General features: G+C 54.6%; 1 protein-coding gene across 3 annotated transcripts; it reads left to right on the forward strand.

The window, feature by feature from the left end:
* Nucleotides 1-16128: 16128 nt before the first annotated feature.
* Nucleotides 16129-21507, forward strand: EGR3 (early growth response 3). Of its 3 annotated transcripts, none has more exons than XM_072796284.1 (2): nt 16129-16449; nt 17766-21507. In XM_072796284.1, exons 1-2 carry the CDS (start codon nt 16296-16298, stop codon nt 18773-18775), a joined length of 1164 nt encoding a protein of 387 aa, XP_072652385.1. In that variant the 5' UTR covers nt 16129-16295; the 3' UTR covers nt 18776-21507. The 3 variants fall into 3 exon arrangements, with proteins under 3 accessions (XP_072652385.1, XP_072652384.1, XP_072652386.1); XM_072796283.1 differs by lacking the exon at nt 16129-16449 and adding an exon at nt 16510-16748; XM_072796285.1 differs by lacking the exon at nt 16129-16449 and adding an exon at nt 16790-16945.
* The last annotated feature ends 762 nt before the right edge of the window (nt 21508-22269 follow it).

Raw genomic sequence — 22269 nt, forward strand, 5'->3', positions numbered from 1 at the left:
GTTCTGTAGAAGGGCCTTTGGTGCCAGCCCAGGCAGTAGGAACTCCCTCACCCTCTCGTACCCCAGCAGGCAAGCTTGTCAGCAGGGCTAAAAGAAGAACCAAAAGGAAGTGTCCATTTGCAGTGTCATGGAAGGCAGCCTCGGAAGGGGCATTCTGGGTGTGTGCGAACCTCACACTCCCAGGCTCTTCTCCCTGCAGCCCCCACTCCACCAGGCCCAGAGTGTAATTGGCAGCTCCGGTTGGTGCCCAAGGCCGGGATAAATAGCAGGTCAGCTTACTAGAGCAGCCCCAAATCGAGACACATCCTCCCCTCTTCTGCTTTTAATTCCTTGTGGCTAGCATGTTTATTTTGGGTGAGGAAAAAAAATCGGATGTTTATCCTTCGAGGAAATTATCGGCTTGCTTTCCTTCCTCCCCCCCCCCCCTTTTCTTTTCTCCTTGTGTTTTGGGCTTTGAGTTCAGCTGCGGGAGAGACCCCCACCCTTCTGGCCCCAAAATGTGAAAAAAGAACAAAGCTGGCCCAGGCTTGAGGCTGAAGCCAGCCCTGCCAGACGGTCCTGAAAGCCACAGAGAAGGAGGTCCAGCGCCAGGAAAGGGAACCAAGAGGGCCAGGGACTCCTGGGGAAACCCACCCTGGACTCTGCTCTCTGTCCGCACAAGACTTTAGGCCTCTTGCCCCTTTTCTTTGGACTGCCTCCTCCAGGGAGAAACAAAATGAGCATGTAGATCCCTGAGAAATCTCTAACAAAGCAGATAGGAAACATGTAGCAAGCCCTTTGCAGGGATCGGAGAGCTGACACTATCATCATCATCATCGTTATCAGATAATATTTGTTGAGCACTTTCTGCACACCAGGCGCCGTGCCAGACGCCTAACAAGTGGTATCTCATGTAACCCACTCCTGCCCAGCTTCCTGGCCTCCATGCAGATCCTCTCATTCCACCCTCCCAACAACCTGATAATGTCAGTGTTGCTATTCTCACTGTATAGATGAGGAAACTGTCATTCCCAAGAAGTTAAGGTACCTACTCCCTGCTCCAGAACTAGTAATGATGGTGTCTGCTGTGAACCTGGGCCTGTCACTCTCCCTATGCAGAGAGAAAACAGTACTCTTATTTTCCTCCCTGTGGGCTACATAAAATAAAGGCCAGAACTTCTATTTATTCAGAAGCCAGGTGGGCTGAGAAGGAAGGCTGGAAGTTCCAGAAGAATTTAAGGGGAGTCTCACCCAGCATCTGCCCTTCCCCTAGCTTCAGCTATTCTAGATCAAGTGTGATTTGTGGGAAGGGCCAACGCCTGGACACACACGGCAACAGCCTGGCCCATCCCCCTACCCCACTTGCCCAATGCTTTACCACCCTCAATGTGTGGAATCACCCCTTTCCCCAGGAACCTCACCTGTGTGACAGCTGCTCTCAAGGAAGGAAGAGAAGTGGAGGAGAAGGGAAAGAAAGCCATATGGGAAGACTTCCTGATGACGGTGACGATGGTGATGGTGGGGGTGGTGGTAGTGGGTTCAGGTTCCAGCTGAACAGCCATGGGCTAGATAGCGAGCCTGGTGGATGCATTAAGCGGTGTAGTTTTAAAAAGCACAACTTTTCTTACTGAGCAGAGCCAAATTCACATAGAATCTCTACCATAGATAGCCCTGTGACCTCAGGCAACTTCCTCAAATGTACTGGACTTGTGTTTCAAATGCAAAAAAAAAAAAAAAAAAAAACCGTATAACAAGAAAAGCATGGAAATAAATGCCTTCCTTGAAGATCTCTTGCTCCAGTTAGATGAGAGAGCAAACAAGGCACCCAGGCGCAGTGCTTGGCATGCAGGCTGTTCAGTAAATGCATGTTTTCCTCTCCTTCCCTGCCTCCACCTCACCTGCTTTGCTCCCCACCTGGGCCCTGGGCTGGAGCAAGCAGTGTGGCTACGGGTAGTAGGAAAGAGCCACCCTCCCTGGATGAGAGTCCTCCCCAAAAACCCCATCAGAGTCTCAGAGGCCCCAGGAAAAGGGCTGGCAGCCAAGGGATCCTCAAGCCCCAGCCCGGCATCCCCCTCCCAAGCTCAGCAAAACATTGGGAGGCTTGGATCAGGGAAGAGAGCCCAGTTCCTTAGCAACTAACAAGCATTTCCCTGTAAAGACAAAGACCCTTCACTCAGAATGCTCCTTCCCACCCCTCCCACCCCGCCTCTCCAGGTGTCTGATGTACTTTGCAGGAGTGGGGCTAGGGGCTGCCCCCCATCCCCTCCACCCCCACCAGAGGTCTAGGGGCCTTTTGCCCCACCCTCCCGACCATCTTGATATTACCTGTAATTATCCCACGGCACCTTTCATCCTGGTGCTAATTAACTTTCCCATTCTCCCCCGCCTCCCCCCCCCCCCAGCTGCCGGGGAACACATGAGGCATGCATGCACACACACACACACACACACACACACACCACATGCCCGCATGCACACACACATACACAGATGCTCACGTTTCCCCCTCAGAGACCCTCGCTCCATTTTCGAGACCAGGAAACTAAGGTTACAGAGAGGAGCCAGTTCCTTACGGGTTCCCATCTGCCTCCTCAGTACTTGGAAGGAGAAACAGGAGCTGAATAGGCTGGCTCAGGGAGAGGGGAAGACGGGGTCCCCCTGAGCATCCTGGGGGAAGAGGAACCAGGAAAGAGAAAAGCCTTTGGAAAAGACTAAGGAGAACTGTGCCAGGACAGAGGTCTTGGCTCCGAGTGCCACTTTGGTGTCACCAAATGCCAGCCGTCCTGCTTAGCACAGAGAGAACATTTCAAAGGGAAAAAAGGAAATAGTTCAACAAAAAAGGAAAGGAAGAGAAAGAGGCAGAGAAAGAAGGAAATAGAGGGAAAAAAGGGATGGCCATCTGGTCTGACGTAAGTAGGAGGACTGCTTGGCCGGGAGGGGAGGACTGAGTCTAGTGCCATTCACTGCTGTGTGAGCCTCGACGAGTCAGCTGCCCTCTCTGAGCCTCTATAAAATAGCTCTAGATGGGTGTTCTCCGAGGACCCCTCTACTTGAATATTCTCCAACTTTATGTGCTTATTTTGGGAAATGGTAGAGAAAGCCTCTACCACTGTCCATTTGACTGGGTAGGGATGGGAATAGGGGAGAAAAAAGCCCCCAGAACAGGGTAGAACCTTGGGATTGAGAATTAAAAGGAGCCAAGTGCATTTGGCTGCAGAAAACCCTACCAGGAGAGCCAAACTAAGAGGTTTGCAGATGTGGGGAACAGCAGACCTTGGGGTTTCAGGAGAAACTGTTCCCTGAAGCAACAACCAGCAACAGAGCTCATCCTCCCCAGATCCAGGCTAAAGGAAAGCCATTCAGGGAGCCTAGTGGAGGAGCATCTGGGTCTGCACCCAGATGGGGTGGGGGGGGGTAGAAGTGCAGAGCCTTTCAACATGCCCCAAATGAGAGCAGGACCTGAAAGCATCCCCTTGATTCCTCTTGAGCTGGAGTTCGGCCCACTGCCAGAAGTCACTTGGAAAGGGGTTGAGCTTGTCAGAAAGGCAGGCTGAGTGGGCTTCCTCCAGGGCCTGGACCCAAGGGTAAACATCCAGGAGTCCAGACAGCATCTACCCACACCCACACCCCTACACATTCACCCTCTCACGTGCTCCCACACCTTCACTCACACTACTCACCTTCACTCCCCCATACAAGCTCACACACTCTCACTCACATATATACTCACAATACTTACCTTCATGCATACACATGAACATATTCACATGCTTGCACACTCACTCTCTCTCTCTCTCTCTCACACACACACACACACACACACAGAGAGAGAGAGAAATTTGCCCTGAAGTCCATAAGGAAGCTAAGCATGCACTTTCAAGTCACCATAAAGAAGCGCATCCTTTACAGACACACTGTGGCTGAAGCCAGCATTGATGGAGTCTCTGTTGTATGCAAAGAATGGAAGAAACTACAAAAGAAACCTAACAAGTCCTTGCCCTCCGGAAGGTGTCCCTCAGGAGCCGTGTGACTAGGAGACCTAAGGCTCTCAGCACTGGAGGCAGGAAGATAGGCTAACAAGTAGGAGAAGCAGGGGGTAGGGGGTGCACTGCAGCCAGGGGAAGATGAGGCGGTCTATGGAGAGGCCCAATAGACCTGTGAGGGTCCTGAAGTAAAGCTGAAAGGCACACATGAAGACAAACCGGCCAGTCCCTAGCCATTGTCCCTCTGGTACATGCTCACACCTGTAGGTCACTAACCTACCCTCAAACCCCAGTCCATAGATGGACCTTGTGTGCATTTGCCCATGAGGATACGGGTCACCATTGTCCAGAGCTCTCCTGTCTTCCTCCCCCTACATCCTTAGAACCAGACCAGCCCATCCACACATATACAAACGTGCGTGCGCACACTTACACACACCTCTACTATACGCATCCTGCACACACATACTGTAAATACACCAGCCCACACAAAATCACATGGTGTACGCACCCGCTAGACACTCCAGGGTTTCAACTCTGCCAAGCTCTTTCTAGACATCCATACAAGCTGTGTGTACATGCATTGTTCAGCCTGGACAGTTGTGAACATAGGATTTGCATGCACATGCAGTCTCCATATATGCATGCCCACTTTGTTCACAACCTACATACACACCAACCCATCGGTGACACAGACACACACACCATCCCTTGGAGTAGAGTGAGAACCAGACAGGGCCTAGCCCTGATCTCACTTTGCAGTCTCCTGATGCAGCAAATAGATTTGGGGCAGTAGCTATCAGCATTGTCTGTGTGTGTGTGTGTGTGTGTGTGTGTGTGTGTACATGCATGCACATGTGCCCACGCATACTTAGGGAGGTCAGATGGGAGTAAAAGGGAGGTTCTGGCAGAGGAGGGGAACAGGCCTTCCCCTGGAGTCCAGAAAGAAGGACCCAGACACACACACCCATCCTCCCAGTGGCCCTGCCTCTGGGCCCTTAGCTGGCTGCCAGGCCAAGGAAAGGAGAAGCTAAAAGTGGCCAGCCTGAACTGCTAAATTGGTCCCCAGCAGAGAAGGGGAAACGCGTCAGTTCCCTGGGGAAGTGGCCGAGCCCAGGGTGGCCACAGGCCCCTGGGCTTCTACTCCAATGGAAAAAAAGTTGCTCAAATAGATCTGACGCTTTGTTTTCGAACCTAAAATACCTTGTGGTGACTGCCGGAAGTGTGACCGCGGGAGGGAAGTGGGGCAAGAAGGGAGGGTTAGTTCGAGTTTCCATTGCGGCGACTTTTTCTTTCGTTTGGGGTCTAGAAGAAGCTCTCTCGCCAATCTGAGAGATGGCTCTGCGAGAGGGGAGTGGAGCTCTGAGATTCAGGGCCAGGGTACCCACAGCCACAGTCACCCTTGGCCCACTGCCATCCCTCCCCCTTGAGGCTTCTGAACCACCTGCGTCCTCCTGAGCCATCAGAATTTTATCTCAGGCCACCTGGTGGCAGGCAGCAAAGCTGACCCGGGGGAGAGGGGCTGACACCAGTCACAGGTGACTTTGCCTTCAGAGACGTCATCTTCCTTAGTGGACTTTGATGTAATTTTTTTTAACTTTATTTATTTATTTAAGTCATCTCTACACCCGGCATGGGGCTCAAACTCACAACCCTGAGATCAAGAGTCACGTGCTCTTCCGACTGAGCCAGCCAGGCACCCCTGATGTAATTTGCTTTAAACTAAGATCGAGCCTAAACAGAACTTTTCAAAGAGCAGACAATAAATGAGCTGGACTACAGCACAGACCCACATATTCTGATTCCGTACTTTAATGTCGGTGGCACTGGCTCCAAAATGCAAAGAAGGGAAGAATTACTACATAAAACAGGATCTCAACATGCACTCTCCAACACTCTCCCCTTCTCTTTCTTTTTCTTCACATCACCACCTCCTATAGATTTACGGATTGCCCATCCCCACCCTGAACACTCACGAGGCCTTGCGTCTCTCCACAGCAAGGACTTCCAAGTTTTCATCCCTGCCCCAATCTCAATGCCTGACACAGTAGGTGCACAAGAGATCACTGTCCTATGTTGACAACAATTGGGCAGAGGCGTAGCCATCAAACAGTTCTGTTGCCTCATGGGGACTTGTTAATTCAGAAGAGGCCTGCTAGACACCAGACCCTGGGGACAGGTGGTAAGAACGTGGGCTGGGAGGAGGACACAAAAGGTAAACAATACAAAATCAGTAGTGGTTCCTGCCCCTTCTGAAACATGTGAAAGGTGGGAGGTGACATGTATCCAAGGATTCCACAAATAAATGTAAAAAGGTAAGAGGGATGATGGCAGCAGAAGTGGTGTCTGCTTATCCCCTGGTCCCCTGGGAGGGGGCTATCATAGGAGAGGCTTTCCTGAGTAAGTAGGGGCTGAACCAAAGGATGAACTGACCTGATGTCCCTCAAAGACATCGCAATCCAAGAGAAAATGCCACAGCACAGTGGGTGCAAGGTGCTGGGCCAACAGGATGGCGGTTTGGCATCTGGGGACTCACAGGCCGCGGGACCCTGGCCCCTGGATATGGAGGAGGATTCGAACTGGTGGCCGCAGAGGGCCAGTGGTGCGGCTCCGGCTGGGGAGGGAGGGGGGCTGTGAACCCGGGCTGCAGTTCAGAGGCGGCCTGCAACTCCGTCCCTGGGTGATATTTACCGGCCTTTAATGACAGCAGGGTAATCACCTTAATGAAAAACTCCCTCCGGGCTCGGGGCGGCCAGACTGCGATGAGGAAACTGGGAGGCATTTCGAAGCTGCTGGTGACTCACGCTGAATACGCCCCGAGCCTGCCTGCCATTGGGCGCCAAAGACTCCCGGGTCCCCTTCCTGCTCTGCCCGCCACTCCAGCGCCGCCTCTGGGCTCATCCTGGGCCCAGGCCCACTCTCATGGGCCAGGCCACCAGCACTCCTGACTCCCCATACTGCCACCCTTAGCCAGGCCAGTGGCCAAGCCTCCTTTCTCTGTCCCTGGTGTCTCCCAATGCCCCCCCCCCCCCCCCCCCCCCGCCATTTGTGATCTCAGCTCCCCGGCTGCCTGGGTTTGGGAAGGGCCACCCTGCGATATGCTCAAGGCACCCTGAAGATTCCGGGCCCTTATTATGGGCTTTGTATCCACTCTGCTAACCCGTTTCACCACCAGTGCCTCAGTTTCCTGGACTGAGTAGCAGCAGCAGCTCAAGATTCTCCACGCCACCCCCCACCCTGCCCCCGGGTGGCTGGAGTATTAATTACAGTTTGTTCCTGACTTTGAAGATGAAAAATGCCAAGGATCATTACGACTCAATTAACGGGGCTATTACCACTTGAGTTTATGTATGATTAATCCTACCCCGCCCCCAACCTGGGATCCATGTTGCCTTGGACTCCTCAAGCTCCTTCTTTCTCCTGGATTTCATGCCTGGAGTTAGCCCCATTTCCTGTTTCTGCTAATAACATCCGGAATGGCCCAAAAGAATCCTGGCACATCATTCTCCAACGAATAGGTATGGAGCACCCCCATAAGCCAGGTTCTCACTAGGGATATAGCAGTGAGGGTCACAGACCCAAGCCTTTGCCTTTCTGGAGCTTACATCCTAGTCAGTGTCACATGTCTGATGGGATCCAGCATGTCCAGGCTCAGTACTGGTTCCTTCTCTCCCCTCTAGGGTTCCTCATTCATCTACACAACAAACCATGATCAGGCCTAGTGGGCATTTTGAGAGAGAAGTCCCGGAAAGACAATGCTAATGGGTTCCATTCCAAAGATGAAAAAAAGAAAGTTGACATGAAAATGAACCTGGGTGGCTCAGTCAGTTAGGGGTCTGCCTTCAGCTCAGGTCATGATCTCAAGGTCCTGGGATCGAATTCTGCTTCAGGCATCCTGCTCAGTGGGGAGTCTGCTTCTCCCTCTCCTCTGTCCCTCATCCTGCTAGTGTTCTCTCTCTCTCTCTCTCTCTTTCTCTCAAATAAACAAAATTTTTAAATATAAGGGGGGAAAATCATAGCTCTTGGCACAGAATCCCCTTCCCCTCTCCCTCCCCTCCTGTCTGTGTCGTCCCCCCTCCCCCAACCCCACACTATGGGTCTCAGCCCTCCTCAGGGCCTTAATCAAGCCCTCCCTCCCAATGGGGCCTTCCCGTCTTCCTGGACAGGTGTCTCCTGCAAGCCTATGGCAGTCCTTCCACCTCTGAACTGTGCCCCCTCGAAACCTATAGCATGTCTTGTGCAGGGTTGCTCCTAACACAGCCTCATTCCACATTCCCCGTAAGCTGGCTGCTCCCCGACAGAGAGCAGGAGCCCAGTCTCAAGTTCACTTCCCTCCACAGAGTACACAGGAAGGGCTTCCTAGATGTTTGCCATATTGAAGCAAGAGAGGCTAAGTCCCAGACCTAGAAGTACCCCTGATAAAATTGAATTTTGGTAGACAAGGGGTACCCCATCCTGCAGTGGGATGGCTGGGAGGTAGAAATGAAGGGACCAGGTAGAAAAATCCAAGTGGGTCAGGCTGTTCCTCAAATAGACCACGGGTCAGAATCACCAAGGTGGGCCCTTGAATTGGGCCAACAAGGAGAGCACCCAATGGGACTGGCCCAGGGCTAGTGCTTGGGAGACAAAGAGGAATAAGACTCAGTGCCTCCCCTCCAGGAGCTTGGACACCATTCTCTTGTCTTCCAGTAACTTTCTGGGTGATCTTAGGGTAAACAATTCTGAACAGCTCAAATAATTCTGCAGTAACTGAGAGAGAGATATCATGCCCTTTATCCTTTGTACATTGTGCCCCAAGACCTATCAGGGAGGCTCATGCCAGCAGTAAAACTGATGGGCAGACTTCCAGTGGGTTCCAGCCAGCTAGTTCCCCCAACCCTCAGGGTGATGGGACAGGTCCTGGGGCAGCGTCCGTCCTTTACCTCAGGAGCTGTAAATAGAGTTTCATTTTCTAGGAGAGCTAAGGCATGACAAAGGTTAGGAAGCCCTACCTAAGCCATCTTGGGGAAAGAGGATCCTAACATGTCTTAGGCCCCAAAGAGTCATTAACTGCTTTTCCCCAGATCCCAGATTTTTGACCACACAGAACAGCCAAAAAGAATACAAAAGTCTGTCTCCAACTCCTCACCTTGATGAATGAGGCAAAGGGCCCCCTTGTTTGAGGCTGACAAGGGTCCTGAGCCAAGGAACTGGTAAGGGACAAGGATCTCAACCACAGCTCTCTGGTTTCTCACAGGTGTCTCTTACACGGCTGGGAGAAGAGGAATCTGCCAGCCCCTTAGATCCCATGGGTGAAGTCTGCACCCCTGCAAGAGGCTGGCTGTGCAGAGAGCAGCAAGGGAAAACCAGTTCCCATCTCTCTCTCCATTTCTCTCTCTCTCACTCTTTTTGTTCCTGCTGAGTGCCTCCCCCACTGTCCCCTCACACACATTTTCTGGTTCATTTCAGATGACAAATTTCCTCTTTTCAAAAAGCCCCATCCCCCAAGAGTCCTTTCTGCAGATATACTATCCCTCCCAGTTGAGAAGGGGGCTGTCCCACAGTGGCCCCCAGGGGCAATGATGGGCCTTCTGAGCACATGACTCTACTTACCTTCCATGAACGCCTAAGCTAGCACAGCAAAGTTCCTATTGTAAGGCCTCATCTCCTGACCCATGCCTCCTTCTCCACGAGGATCCCAGACCAAGCTTTACAGAACACCCACCTCTATTGGGAACACTAACGCGTCTCCTCCTAACCCTTTCTACAGTGGAATCCTGAAACAGTGGATTAACAGGCCTGGGAAGAACTTAGAGGTGGATTGTCTGGTCTGGTTCCTACCAGAAGCCCAGGAACAAGAGAGCCTGGTTCAAAGTCCTATAGATAATTCACAGTAGAACGCAGAACTCCTGATTCTACTCTCCACTTACCCAACCAGCAACCTCTTTCCAAGTCTCACCTTCTAACCCAAGACCTGCCTTCCTTCCCTGCTCCAGCCTGGCCGGGCCCTAAACTCTCAGCTTCTCTGTCCCTATGGCAGTTACTTACAGCCTTGGACTTGTGTCTAAGGAGGGGGCTCCAGGACCACTTGGGGGCCCTTCCCCAGCAAATGTCACTTTTTAACAAGACTTTCTCCCTTTTGGTCACCAGACCTGCCCCCAAATTGCTGGAAGTGTGATCAGAAACGATCCCGATTCAACATGACTATAAAGAGTTACTTTGAATTGGGGCACAAACAGGTGTTTAAAATGGAAGAAGGGGGACCCTTGGGTGGCTCAGCGGTTGAGCATCTGTCTTCATTCAGGGCGTGATCCCAGGATCCAGGATCAAATCCCACATCGGGCTCCTTGTGGGGGGAGCCTGCTTCTCGCTCTGCCTATGTCTCTGCCTCTCTCTCTGTGTGTCTCTCATGAATAAATAAATAAAATCTTTTTTAAAAAATAAAATAAAATAAAAATAAAATAATAAAATAAAATAAAATAAAATAAAATAAAATAAAATAAAATAAAATAAAATAAAATAAAATGGAAGTACATGGCTGATGTGACATGGTCATGGGACCTGAGCTCAGAGGCACAGTGACCATTCCACCTACTGAGAGCCCTGCTAAAACGCTGCCCACCCACCCCCACCCCCCTGAGTGGGTAGCCTCCAACTGTCCCCTGGGCAGGGGCTCTTCCCCCACCACACACTGGGTCCAAGTAGCTGCTGGGAGGCAACATTCCAAGGAACGTTTCTTCTACCCACCACCTTCTCCACAAGTTCTATACCTATCTGTCCTATTACCCAGCTCTGCCACTTATTTCTTTCTCTGGCAGCCATGAGGAGACAAAGGTGGGGATGAAGAGCAGTAGCTTGGAGTCACAAGGCCTTGAGTTCAAATGGCAGCTCAGCCGCCTCCTGGCTGGGTATCCTCCAATGAACAATTCGGACACTTTCCATTTTTTGAAAAAGCAAAATGTTAAGGGGGCAGCCCTAAAAACTTTTTCACTGGATTGTTGTGAAGAATGAGGACAATGAAGCAATGAAGTACGGCCACGGGGCTCCCATGGCCGCGTCTTCTGTGGCTTCAGGAGGAGCACCCCCTTCAAAAGTCTTCATGGGTACCAACACTATTTCCCCTCCAAAAGCTTCTAGGCCAAACCCACCTGGCCTCAGCTGGCTGTTGTCATTGAACAAATAGCAATGACCTCTAGAATACCAGGAAGAGATGGCCAGGGAGATTCCCTCAGTGACCTGTCTGTCCCCTGTGCACATCCTGTGGGGCACCCCAAGATGGAAAGCAACTACATTGAGACAAGTGTCAATCCAGAGCAATACCGCCAGGGTGGGCCCTGTACCCACACAGGTGCCTGGAATGATGTGAGGAGCCCACTCTCTGAAGGCCGGCCCTTCCGCTGCTTGTCCCTGGGCCTGCTACCCACAGTCACCTCATTCCACCAGTATTAATGAGCACCTACCATTTCCAGGGATCATGCTAAGCACAGGGCTTCATTCCTTTGAGTGATTTCCTACCCTCTCTAAGCATTTTCTTTGAAAATGCAGATTGCCTCTGAGAAGAGCAGTGCTATAATTGCTAACACCCCAGATTGAATTAATTGGGGGGAGGGGGTTGTTGTAAGATTGCAGAGAAAGACTGGATATGTTTAGCAGAAGGGAGCTAAAGTTTGGAGGTGACTGCAGAACTAAGGAGCAAGACAGAGCAACCACCTGGCCTCTCTTGGGGCTGAATTCCTAGGGCCACATGGACACCTTCCTTCAGCCTTCCATCAAGACAAACGTACCTATTGCCCCCATACGTGGCAGCTGTCCCCACAAATGCAGCTGGCAAGGGAGCTGGGCTTGGTGGGAGAGAGCAACCAGGGGCTGGGAGGCCTTGGCCCTAGTGCAGAGGGGCCGGGCCTGCCTTTCACCATCTCCAGGCCCAGGACGCCCTGAACCAGTGCCTACTCGCTCCCCAACAAGTCCGGGGCTTGGAGTTCAGGTAATTAGGCCCTTGGCATTCTCACCTGAGCCCGCCAATAAACCTGAGACAATTGCCCTCGGCCCCTGCTCAGGAGAGAGAGAGGAGAGAAGGGGGAGGAAAGGAGGAAAAATTTTTTTCTCTGCTGGATGCAAGGCTTGGCGACCAGAAGGGAGAAGGCTATTAGTCTATAAGCAGTCACTCCAAACACCCCACACCCACTTCATACCCAGGCTTGTCCCCACCTGCCACAGAACCCTGGCCTCCATCTGCCACCATCATCCAGGCTAACAGGGGACACCTGTGGGGGCTCCTACCTGAAGAGGAGTCAGGCAAGAATGACCCCTGCTTACAGAGGCAGCCTTTCCATGGCAGGACTCCTTCCCTGGCAGAGGAGGGACGGAAAGGCATGAGTCCCCCACCTCACCCCAGGAGCCAGAGCCACCCTCCAAAAAGTCTAGAAGGATGTGCCAGCGTCTTGAAGTGCAACCGAGTAACTTCTCTGTACCCTGTCTTATGTCACCCCCAGCGCTGGGGGCTGGTGCTCCTGCAGAGTGAGGACATTTCTTTAACCTTGGCACAGTGCCCAGCAGGTACCTGGCGCACGAACAGGACATTCTTTCTCCCCTAAAAAATAAACCCCAATGCTTCTTGTATATATGATCACATGGATAGGGGATATCTGGCCCTCGGTACTCCCTGCATCACTTATACGCACCCTTAAGATACCCAGTAGAGTAGGGGAGAGTATAGTTGACCAGTATTAACTGCCCTTTAGGGATCCCTGGGTGGTGCAGCGGTTTGGCGCCTGCCTTTGGTCCAGGGCATGATCCTGGAGACCTGGGATCGAGTCCCACATCAGGCTCCCTCTGCCTGTGTCTCTGCTTCTCTCTCTCTCTCTGTGACTATCATAAAAAATAAATAAATATTTAACTGCCCTTTACGGGGTACCTTCAAGGGGGCTGGCATAAGTACTCTATGAGGATTATTTCATTTAAAGCTTCCTAAGGCATAAGTACTATCATTATCCCAATTTACAAATAAGGAAACTGAGGCTAAGAAAGAAATTCAGAAATTTGCCCCAGGTCACACTGAAGTTTTAATGAATGCTTATTTAATTGAACTGAAGGCTCCCATTCTTTGTCAAAAACTAGGAGGAAGCAGGTGGCAGGCAATTTGCCCCCAAAGCCTCTTATCCAGTCTCACCAACAAGTAAGCAGGCGGTGGAGCAGGCCTCGGAGGTCTGCTACTTGCTCCTCTCTTCGATGCAACAAGTGCAGCTAGCCTAAACGTGTTTGGGGACCCCTCTCGGGAGGGGCTACACTCCTCCACAGTCTCTGGGGGTCCTGGAAGCCTTCAAGGATCCCAAATTCTCCCACTGCCTCTGCCTTTCCTAACGCGGGCCCCTATATAACAGGACTGGGGTTTCCAGCTCCGCACTCTCCTCTTCTGGGGAGAGGTCTGGGCCGAGGGGGAGGAGGGTGCATCACGGCAGGGTCCTCCGGACTGGAGCTGGGCCGCCCGGAGGTCTCCCGCTTCCTTCCCGCTACCCCCGAAGGCTGAGCTGTGCCTCGCGCGGGGAAATAAGGCCACTGCAGTCACTACCGTGGCCTGCCGCTCGCGCAAGGCCGCGCCGCCCCGGCGGCGTCCCCTGGCCCCGGGCGGGAACCCACCGAGACCCCCGCCGCCTCCGGGTGCCCGCGCCGCAGGAAGCGCCGCGGAGGGGCCAGGTGCGGGCGGGCCTCGCTAGTCACCGCCGCTCGCCGCTGCTCCCAGGCTGCGGCGCTCCGCGGCCAGAGGCCAGAGCCGCTGGCTAATTTTTCACGCCCCCCAGACCGCCTCCCTAGGTGACGCTAGAGTCTGTGCGGTTCCTTTAAAGGCTGCGGGTTCCGTTCTTCTTTCCTTTTCCACTGGATGCCAAAATATGCAAATCCGGGGACCGGAATCGGCAGCCAAATCGAGGAGAAGGGGCGCGGCCGGCGCGTCACCGGATCCGCTCCTTGTATGGCTCTTCCCGGCTTGGCCCGCCGCCCCGCGACCCTCCCTGCAGCCGCCGGGGCCCCTCCCGCGCCCAGCCGGGCTCACACTGCCGCCCACGCCCCCGGGCCGGCCGCTCGCCCCCCTAGGGAGGGAGCCGGGGGCGGGAGGCGCTGCATGCCCTGATTCCGGCCGGAGCCGGGGACCGCTGCAGAGCGCTCCCTCCCCGCGCCGCGCGGGCGGAGGAGAGCCCGGGGGCGCAGCGCCTCCCCTGGATAGGTGTGGGGAGCCTGGCGGGAGCGGCAGCAGGGGTGGGGTGAGGGGGCTCGCGGGCGGCGGGAATCCCTCCTTTACCAAGAACCAGAGAAGATCCGGGGGAGGCCGGACCCTCCCACCCCCAGTTCTCCGCCGCGCGGAGGGGAGGGGAGCGAGGTTGTCATCCACCCCCACCACGATGTGCAGCTCGGGAGTTCCTCCCACACGTCCCCGGCCCGCGTGGCCCTCCCACGGAGTGAGGCCCGGGGATCCTCTCTTCCTCCTTGTCAACACTCCCACTCCCCCTGAGAAATGCACGTTCCCCCAACCCCGACTCCCCAGCGTGGGGAAGGGGGGGGACGCGGGATTCACCGCGCCCACGCGGCCACCGAGGAGGGAATCCTCCCACGCCAAGCCGGTGCCGGTGTGATTCGGGGTCGCTCCCCCACGCTCCCTTTCTCTGCTCCGGCTCTCCCGCGGCCCGGCCGCGCGCGCTCCCTGAGCAGGCCTCGGGGAACGCAGCAGCCGCCCCCGGGATCTGCTGAGGCTCCGGGAGGTGACAGCGTCCCGGTCGGCAACCGGGAGGCCCCTGACTGCAGGGCGCCGGCAGGCAGCGATGGGGACAGCCCTGTGGAAGCGAGGGGGAGGGGAGGGACTAGAGGAGGTGGCTCGGAGACTGTGGGTTCGGCACACTCCTGCTGCAACTCCGTGGCGGGCCCTTCGCAGGCAGCCACAGACAGCGACTGCGCCTGGGCCTGCTGGGCCCTCCTGCCATCCCGTGGCCAAAGGAGGTGCTTTGGAACCGTTAGGGAATTATCAGGGATTTGGTGCACGCGTCCCCTATCCCCTCAACTTTAGTCCTACTGCCTTACCACCCAGACCGCACATCCTCGACCCCCAAAAGTGCTGGGTGCTCGCCTCCGCGCAGCCGCGCTGCAGCTACGAGGCTCCGGGCCACTGCGCTCAGCAGGGAGTCAGCGCCGGGTCAGCGGCCGGGGAGCAGCGGGGGTGTGGGCGGAGAGTCAGAGGGAGGGGTGGGGATCCTGGACCCGCGGTCCCTGACACGCAGGGCTCCTCCTCGAAGGGACGCGCTCCCTTTCTCCCCAGGCTCAGGCAGGGTCTTAGACGCGAGGGCAGCGGCGGGAGCGGGGTCGGAGCGCACGCCTTCCGGGTTCCCCAGAAGTTCGCAGGTTGCAAAGGGACCTCGCCGAGGGTTTCCAATTCCCTTTCTCCCTGCTTGGGCTGTTGGCGGCCACTCGCGAAGAACTCCGGCCCCCTGCCCCCCGCCACACAAGCGCGCTCTGGTTGTGCGGACCAAAAATAAACACACAGGAGGTTATTGCTTTTTCAACTCCGCGCTGCGCGCTTTACGCGTTGCGTTCAGTTGCTTCCCTCTTTCCTCTCTCCTCTCGAATTTTCCTTCTTTCGTCTCTTTCATTTCTCTCTTTCTCTCATTTTTTTAAGATCTGCGAGCTTTGCGGGCGCCGCATGTTGGCTGCGGCCCGCTTCCTGCTTTCTAATGTTCCATTGTGAGGAGCTTCCATTGTGACGTCGCGCCCCTTCGGCTGGGCTTTGTCTGTCCATATATGGGCAGCTACGTCACGGAGCTTTCCCGGGGCTCAGATAAATAGGCTGGTGGAGTTCCCTGGCTGGGAGCTTTTGGGCAGCAGTGAGCTTGCTAGGAAGCGGCGGGGCTGGTGGTGGTGGTAGCAGCGGCAGCGGCAGCGGCAGAGGCGGCGGCGGCGGCAGTGGCGGCGGTGGCGGTGGCGGATCGGGGGGCGGGGGGGCCGCCGGCGCGCATCTGTTTGTGAGATCAATACTGAGGCCGCGTCCAACCCCCTCGGACCGAGGTTCCCCCAGCCCAGGCCCCCCACCACCCCCCCGCACACGCCCCCCCCCCAGCCTCTTACGGCACCAGCTGAGGCACCCAAGAGGATTACCCCCCCTTTGCCCTCTCTCCCACCCACCCCAAAAAAGAGAAGATCCCCTCCCCTGGCCCACCCCTTCCCCTCTTCCCTCCCCCTCCCCCCGAACTTTCCCTCTCGCATGCTTTTCCCCTGCACCACGGATCGCCTCTCGGATGCCGCTTGCCTGGAAGCTGCGTTAGGAGCGAGCGGCGGCGGTGGCGGCGGTGGCGGCGGCGGCAGCTCGGGAGTGCTATGACCGGCAAACTCGCCGAGAAGCTGCCGGTGACCATGAGCAGTTTGCTAAACCAACTGCCTGACAATCTGTACCCCGAGGAGATCCCCAGCGCGCTCAACCTCTTCTCCGGCAGCAGCGACTCGGTAGCCCATTACAATCAGATGGCTACAGGTAAGGGCGGCGGGGAGGCGGCGAGGCTGCGAGGAAGGAAAGGGAGAGAGGAAGAGGAGGAGGGAACGAGCTAGCGATGGATGGATAGATGGCTGGCTGGCTGGCTGGATGGAGAGATGGATGGATGGAGAGATGGATGGATGGATGGAGAGATGGGGGGCGCGCTGGAAATTTTCCGGGGGGCGAGTTGCTTTTCCCACCCACTCCTCCCGCCCTCCCCGATCGGGAAGGCTCGGTTGGCGACGCCACGGTAGAGGCTTCGGTTCTCCCGGGTGGGGGCAGCCGCCGACCAGAGGGAGGTAGGTACGAGCGAGCGGCTCCGGGGTTCTCCACTTAGGGGGCGCGATCGCCAGGCTGCGCGCAAGGCGTGGTGCTGTCGCCCCCTTTCCCGGGAGGAGCCCAGCGTCCCTTTCACCCGCGCTCTCCCCCCCTTACTCCCTCAGCCTCCCACCCGGGATGGAGCCATGTGCGGCGTGGAGTCCCCGCGGTGGGAGAGGTACTGCGACGCTGCCTTTCCGGGGCGTTCAGCAAAGCCGTGGGGGTGTGGGGACGGCGGGGAGAGGGAGGGGGTCCACCGGCGCGGGGGCCGCCTCGGGGGGCGATCCCCCAGCCGTGGAGCTGGAGGAGAGGAGCCACTCCCGCCATGGAGACACGGGCCGGTTTTCCGCCGCCCTCCACCCTCGCTAGCTGAGGCTGGGCTTTCCCCCTCCAGCAAGAGCCGAAAGCTCCTCCAGGCCTGGAGAAGGCTGGGGCCCGGGAAGGCGGCGGGAGAGCTCCCTTGGCGGTCAGAACCCCTCTACGCGCAGAGGACAAAGCGTCGGAGCGCTCCGGGTCAGCGACCCGGGCGCGGTGCGCACGGGGGGCTTCGTCGGGGCAGGAAAGGCGCGGCGTCCCGGCGCGGACAGGGCTAGGGGAAGAGGCCGAGTTGTGTGCGCTGGAGAGCGAGAGCCCGGCGCGCTCCGGGTCTGAAACTACCTGTAGCTGCTGCTACCTGCCCGCCCCACCTCGGAAACAACAACAATGCTTCTCGCGCGCGCGCGTGTGTGTGCGTGTGATACGTGAGTGTGTGCGCGGCGTGTGCGGTGTGTGTGCAGCAGCCACTCCACACCCCGATCCGTAGTATTTTGCTGTATCCAGGTTGCGCCCGGGAGCGCGGCACCGCCCGCTTTGCGCCGGGGCGCAGCTTTCCTCCTACCCCGTGCGCTGCTCACTCCACCCGGCCGCACCCTCCGCACCTGGGCAAGGACCTGGGCGCCCCGGCCCGGGAGCCGGCTCGGCTTCACTCACCCCTCCCCTCTCTTCCCCGCTCTCCGCAGAGAATGTGATGGACATCGGTCTGACCAACGAGAAGCCCAACCCGGAACTCTCTTATTCGGGCTCCTTCCAGCCAGCCCCCGGCAACAAGACCGTGACCTACTTGGGAAAGTTCGCCTTCGACTCCCCTTCCAACTGGTGTCAGGACAACATCATTAGCCTCATGAGCGCCGGCATCTTGGGGGTGCCCCCGGCCTCAGGGGCACTCAGCACGCAGACCTCCACCGCCAGCATGGTGCAGCCGCCGCAGGGCGACGTGGAGGCCATGTACCCGGCGCTGCCCCCCTATTCTAACTGCAGTGATCTCTACTCGGAGCCTGTGTCTTTCCACGACCCCCAGGGCAACCCCGGGCTCGCCTATTCCCCCCAGGATTACCAATCGGCCAAGCCGGCCTTGGACAGCAATCTCTTCCCCATGATTCCTGACTACAACCTATATCACCACCCCAACGACATGGGCTCCATTCCGGAGCACAAGCCCTTCCAGGGCATGGACCCCATCCGGGTCAACCCGCCCCCTATTACCCCTCTGGAGACCATCAAGGCGTTCAAAGACAAGCAGATCCACCCGGGCTTTGGCAGCCTGCCCCAGCCGCCGCTCACGCTCAAGCCCATCCGGCCCCGCAAGTATCCCAACCGGCCCAGCAAGACCCCGCTCCACGAGCGGCCCCACGCGTGCCCGGCGGAGGGCTGCGACCGCCGTTTCAGTCGCTCGGACGAGCTGACCCGGCACCTGCGCATCCACACGGGCCACAAGCCCTTCCAGTGCCGGATCTGCATGCGGAGCTTCAGTCGCAGCGACCACCTTACCACTCACATCCGCACGCATACGGGCGAGAAGCCCTTTGCCTGCGAGTTCTGCGGGCGCAAGTTTGCGCGCAGCGACGAGCGCAAGCGCCACGCCAAGATCCACCTCAAGCAAAAGGAGAAGAAGGCGGAGAAGGGGGGTGCGCCCTCTGCGTCCTCGGCGCCCCCCGTATCCCTGGCCCCTGTGGTCACCACCTGCGCCTGAGGCTCGGGCCCCCAGATCCCCACTTTTCCCCTCCAGTGTCTCCCAGCTGCTGGCCTGAAAGCAGCGGGAAAGCTAGCTACGGAGGCGCAGGGGCCGCGCCCTGGCCTCTCCATGGACGTAAGGTCCCTTGTTCCCCTTCGATGTCCCCCGTTTCCACCCTTTCACACCGGCCAACGGTCGGGGGCCAGGGCAGGAGGCGCCCTCCCTTCGCTGCCCCCCCTTAACCAAGGCGTGGGGGCGGAAAGGTGGCGTCTAGCCCGCTTTGTTCAGTTCGGATCGTCTTGATCCAGGGGCCGCTGGGCCGCGCCAAGGACCTGCGGGGGACTGAAGGCGGGGCCCGCCCAAGCCTCGCCCGACCCAAGCACCTCACGGCTCCCCCCACGTCTCCCTCGGTTCCCCCTCGAAGACCCGAGAGGGGGAGGGGGTAAGGAGCGCACCAAAGCGCAGAGCTTGCTGCCCGCCGCACGCACGCGCGCCTGCGTGCGGGGATGCGCGCGAGTGTGCGTGCTCGCGTGAGTGTTATGTGTGTGGGTGTGTGTGGGTGTGTGTGCGCGCGCGCGCACGCGTGTGTGTGGGTGTGTGAGACTCTTGAGCTGAACTGGGCTGTGTCCACCCCAAACTCTTCCCCACATCGGGTCCCCAGGCCGCTGGGGGAATGTCCCAGGTTGGGGGCCTGCACGTGGCCGGATGAGACGGTCTTCCATCTGCTCGGAAATAATGTTTCTTACAGAAATGCCTCGGATGCCGCCGCCGCGGGGCTGCTACCGCCGTGTAGGGTTCGGCCCCTCAGCACCCCTCCTTTTCCGAGCGCTTCCCTCTTAGGCCTCAGGGCAGTTTGATCTGCGGGGAGACGGAGCAGCCATCACTAAACCTGCCTTGTAACAGATCTATTTCCTCAGCCCCACTTTTCAAAATCTCTGTTCCTGAGTTCACCCTCGGCCCTTTCTCCCCCCTCCTCTCCCTTCGCTCTAAGCCTTTTCCCATCTCTTTCAAAATCTTCTTCCAGAAAGGCAGGCCTCAACCAGCCACCTCATTTCACCATCTTTCTGTTTTTGCTCGCACGTACCCATTTCTCCTTCCCCGCCATTGATGGGAAAACAGGCTCATTTTTCATCCTTTGTCATGGCCAACACAACAGGTAGAATTAAAATCTATGTGGTGTGTGTGTGTGTGTGTATGCATGTATGTGTATATACACGCATACATGCATATGTATATATAACACACACACAATATGTACTCCTAGTAAAATAAAATTTCTAAGGTACTTGGCTATCCAGTGCAGTGCACCGGGATAAAGAGAATTTGTAGGTATATAAGCTTTAAATGATTTATTTTTTATGAAAAATTTAACTGATGAGATTATATCTACATAGGTATGTGTATGTATATATACACATATGTATGTATGTAGGTATACCTGCATATACACACATCTCTGTCCAAATTTTCCTTAAAGATATGGGTATTTTTGCATTAATCCATGTTTCTGAATGAGGCATATCTTTTCCCCCCCGTAGCCCAGTCTCACCTTCTCCCTGCCCTACCTCACCTCTTCTCAGGCACCCCCTCCTCCCTAGCGCTTCCCCCACACAGGGGTGACTCTTTTGAAGTGGAGTAGTAGGGAAGGTTGCTCTGACACAGCTTCCAGCACAGTCTTGACTGAATGTACTGTTCCCTATTAGCGTTATTTCTCCTGTGGTCACTAAGCTGCCCAGAGAGAAGGAACAAAGGTCTGGAGTTTACAGAATGTCTGTTTTTAAAGTCACTTTATGCGTTTCCCACTTTTTTTTTTTTTTTTTTAAGAAAAAAAGCATCGGGGGTTTTTGTTTTGTTTTGTTTTTTGTTTTTTTTTTTTTTGGGTTTGTTTTTTGTTTTTTGTTTCCTTTGGTGGTGGATAAATAATACTAAAAGGAGTCTAGTGAAAGGGAAAAAAATCAAAGAGCAGGGGGATTGTGAATTTCCAGGTACTTGGACTTTTTGTAGGAGAGAGAAGAGGGTGAAGTTTGCCAGGAGGGCCCATATTTTTTCAGCTGAAGGGTAAAATCTTTCTTTGCAGAGACAGTATTTTGCTGAATACTTTTTATAATGTGATGATTATTAAAAACAAAAATTTTGGTCACTTCAAAGCTGGAAGGAGGAATCAAATATCCTTTAATATTTTTTCCTTGCTCCTTCTGGTTTATGCATGTCACTGCATGATAATCTGAGTTTTCCTTTGTTTTAATAAAACTGTTCTCAGACATTTAAGCTTAAACTAAGAGAAAAATAACTTTGTTGCCAAAAGGTTGTGCTATCCAGATTTTTTATATGTCTGCATGTTTAAAAAAAAAACAACAAAAGAAAATGCACTCTAACTTATGTGAACTGAGAGAAAAAAATCAGGTTTTAAACAGGAAAACCTATGGGGAATGATATTTTTTGAAAGACTTTTGTATAAAGTTGAGTACTTAGAAAAAGACAAACCAGATGTAATATATTTTGTGGATGTTTTTATTTCTTGGATTTATAGTACCTTATACTAAGGTTAAAAAAATATGCTTGATATTGTGAAAAGGTGAAATTCTTCACCAACATTTCATTTGCTCCTTTGTCACATTGTTATGCCAATATAATATAGTTAATGAAAACAGCATTTTTAAAAACCGAAATATTGAAATGGTGTAATGTTGTACCATTTGCACTGTGAGCAAATGCTAATACAGTAAATATATTGTGTTTGCTGACAATCAGCCGGCCTATAAATCTCCTTATTTTATTTCTTGTTTTCATAGTATAAAGTTTTGGTTTGGCCTGTTTTTTTGTCTTGTTTTGTTTTTGGCTGCTTGTTGGTTTGATAGGTTCTTATGCCAGGTTTTGCTGTTCTTGCTCTGAAAACTCAAGGTGAAACATGGAATTTGGCCTTATTAGAAGTTGGTCAGAATTTTGCGCGGGTTCTGGTGTTTCAAATCCAGTGTCGAGTGTTTACTGTGGTTCTAACAGAATAGAATTCTTCCTCCATACTGCTGAGACTCTCAAACTGCCAGAGAGATGAGGCTAACAGATGAAATAAACTCATGGGAATCAGGACTACTGACCGGAACTTTCTAGAACCCTTCTCCCTGGTTTCTAATGGGTTTTGAGGGTAGAGAAGTGGGGGGTCTTCTAGTTGATAAACTATGCCTCTGGAGGTAACAGGGCGCTCCAGAGCAGGACTCTGTAAAGTCTGTACAGCAACACTGAGTAGTGCTCTTGCTAAAGCTTTTGAAGCCTGAAAAACAGGTGGAGACTTGAGAGAGGGTTCTTCAAGGTTGGCAAGATAACCAGAAAGATTGGAGGCTCTATTGTGGTCAGATAATTGGGAAAAAATCAGATTTTAAAATTCTGCAACTTCAGTCCTACTTGGATGGGACTGTCCAGGCCTCACTATTTGTAGCTGCCTGGGAAAGAGGGTCTTGGCTGAAACCACAGCTCTTATGAACTCCCCAGGGACCCCATGCTTCTGAGAGGAGTAA

Source organism: Canis lupus, chromosome 24 (genome assembly GCF_048164855.1).
Source record: "Canis lupus baileyi chromosome 24, mCanLup2.hap1, whole genome shotgun sequence".
Taxonomy (NCBI): domain Eukaryota; kingdom Metazoa; phylum Chordata; class Mammalia; order Carnivora; family Canidae; genus Canis; species Canis lupus.